Source organism: Sinocyclocheilus anshuiensis, unplaced genomic scaffold, assembly GCF_001515605.1.
Source record: "Sinocyclocheilus anshuiensis isolate Anshui unplaced genomic scaffold, SAMN03320099.WGS_v1.1 scaffold680, whole genome shotgun sequence".
Taxonomy (NCBI): Eukaryota; Metazoa; Chordata; class Actinopteri; order Cypriniformes; family Cyprinidae; genus Sinocyclocheilus; species Sinocyclocheilus anshuiensis.
Window position 1 is genome coordinate 873,713 of NW_015555783.1, and position 867 is coordinate 874,579.

General features: G+C 43.5%; 1 protein-coding gene across 6 annotated transcripts in view; it reads left to right on the forward strand.

Annotated features, from left to right (window-relative positions):
- LOC107674769 (cordon-bleu protein-like 1) overlaps positions 1-861 on the forward strand; it is a 66,773-nt gene extending 65,912 nt beyond the window's left edge. For all 6 annotated transcript variants that reach the window (XM_016468865.1, XM_016468864.1, XM_016468866.1 and 3 more), the window contains 2 exons: positions 269-409; positions 567-861. In XM_016468865.1, the coding sequence (XP_016324351.1) occupies positions 269-409; positions 567-641 (216 nt within the window). In that variant the 3' untranslated portion in view covers positions 642-861. The remainder of the gene's footprint in view (positions 1-268; positions 410-566) is intronic.
- Positions 862-867: the final 6 nt, after the last annotated feature.

Below are 867 nucleotides of genomic sequence, written 5' to 3' on the forward strand. Positions count from 1 at the left end.
TATTAACACTAATGTGTATATTCAGCATTTTACATACATGTGTGTGTGTGTGTCTGTGTGAGTGTGTAATTTTTCTGATGTGTGTGAGTGTCTGTCAGTGGGGGTACAGTGGAACATCTATCTGTGTCTTCTGCATGTGATTTATGCGCGTGACGCAGAAGCAGCAGTGTCTTTTTTTCACAGACCCCATGCCTGCCTAGTGCGAATAATCCTCAGCCCTCATTGAGAGAGTGTGTATTGTGTGTTTTCTTCCCCCCGTGGACCACAGGTGACAGACAATGGAGAAGGACGCACAGAGAGATCCAGAGAGGCCCCATGGCAAACAGCAGGCCACGGCGGCCCAGCACCGAGCTCCACCCGAGACGGAGGCATGGGAACATGTAAGATTGGAAATACTCAACCGTCACCAGTGAGTGAATCTAACTCTAGATCTAACCATCACTGAAGCGCTTGCAAACCCTGATAATACAGTAACCTTTATTTTAAAGGTCCTTTGTGTGCTTTAACACACTATTAATATCTGACAATCTGCGATGAATCATTTAATAAAGTCTCTTTCTGCACAGGGGTCTGAAGCATCTTTAGCGCCGTCTGCCACACTGAAGGGAATGTCTGAAGTCTTACATTCAGTGGAAGAATGAAATGTGCCTCCATTGATGGAATTCCAGCGTCACTCGTTCTCAAACGTTCCGCAGGTCAAGAGAAGATCTTCCATCTCTATTTTTTGCATAATCATGATTTTAGGTTTCTCACAAATCAAAAGACTTTCAGACTTTTTTTTTATTTTTTTTATCTGGATCTGGTCAGAACTGTGCAGAGCACAGTCTTCCACTTCTACCAATTACAGTGTACTTATCATTCACTTTT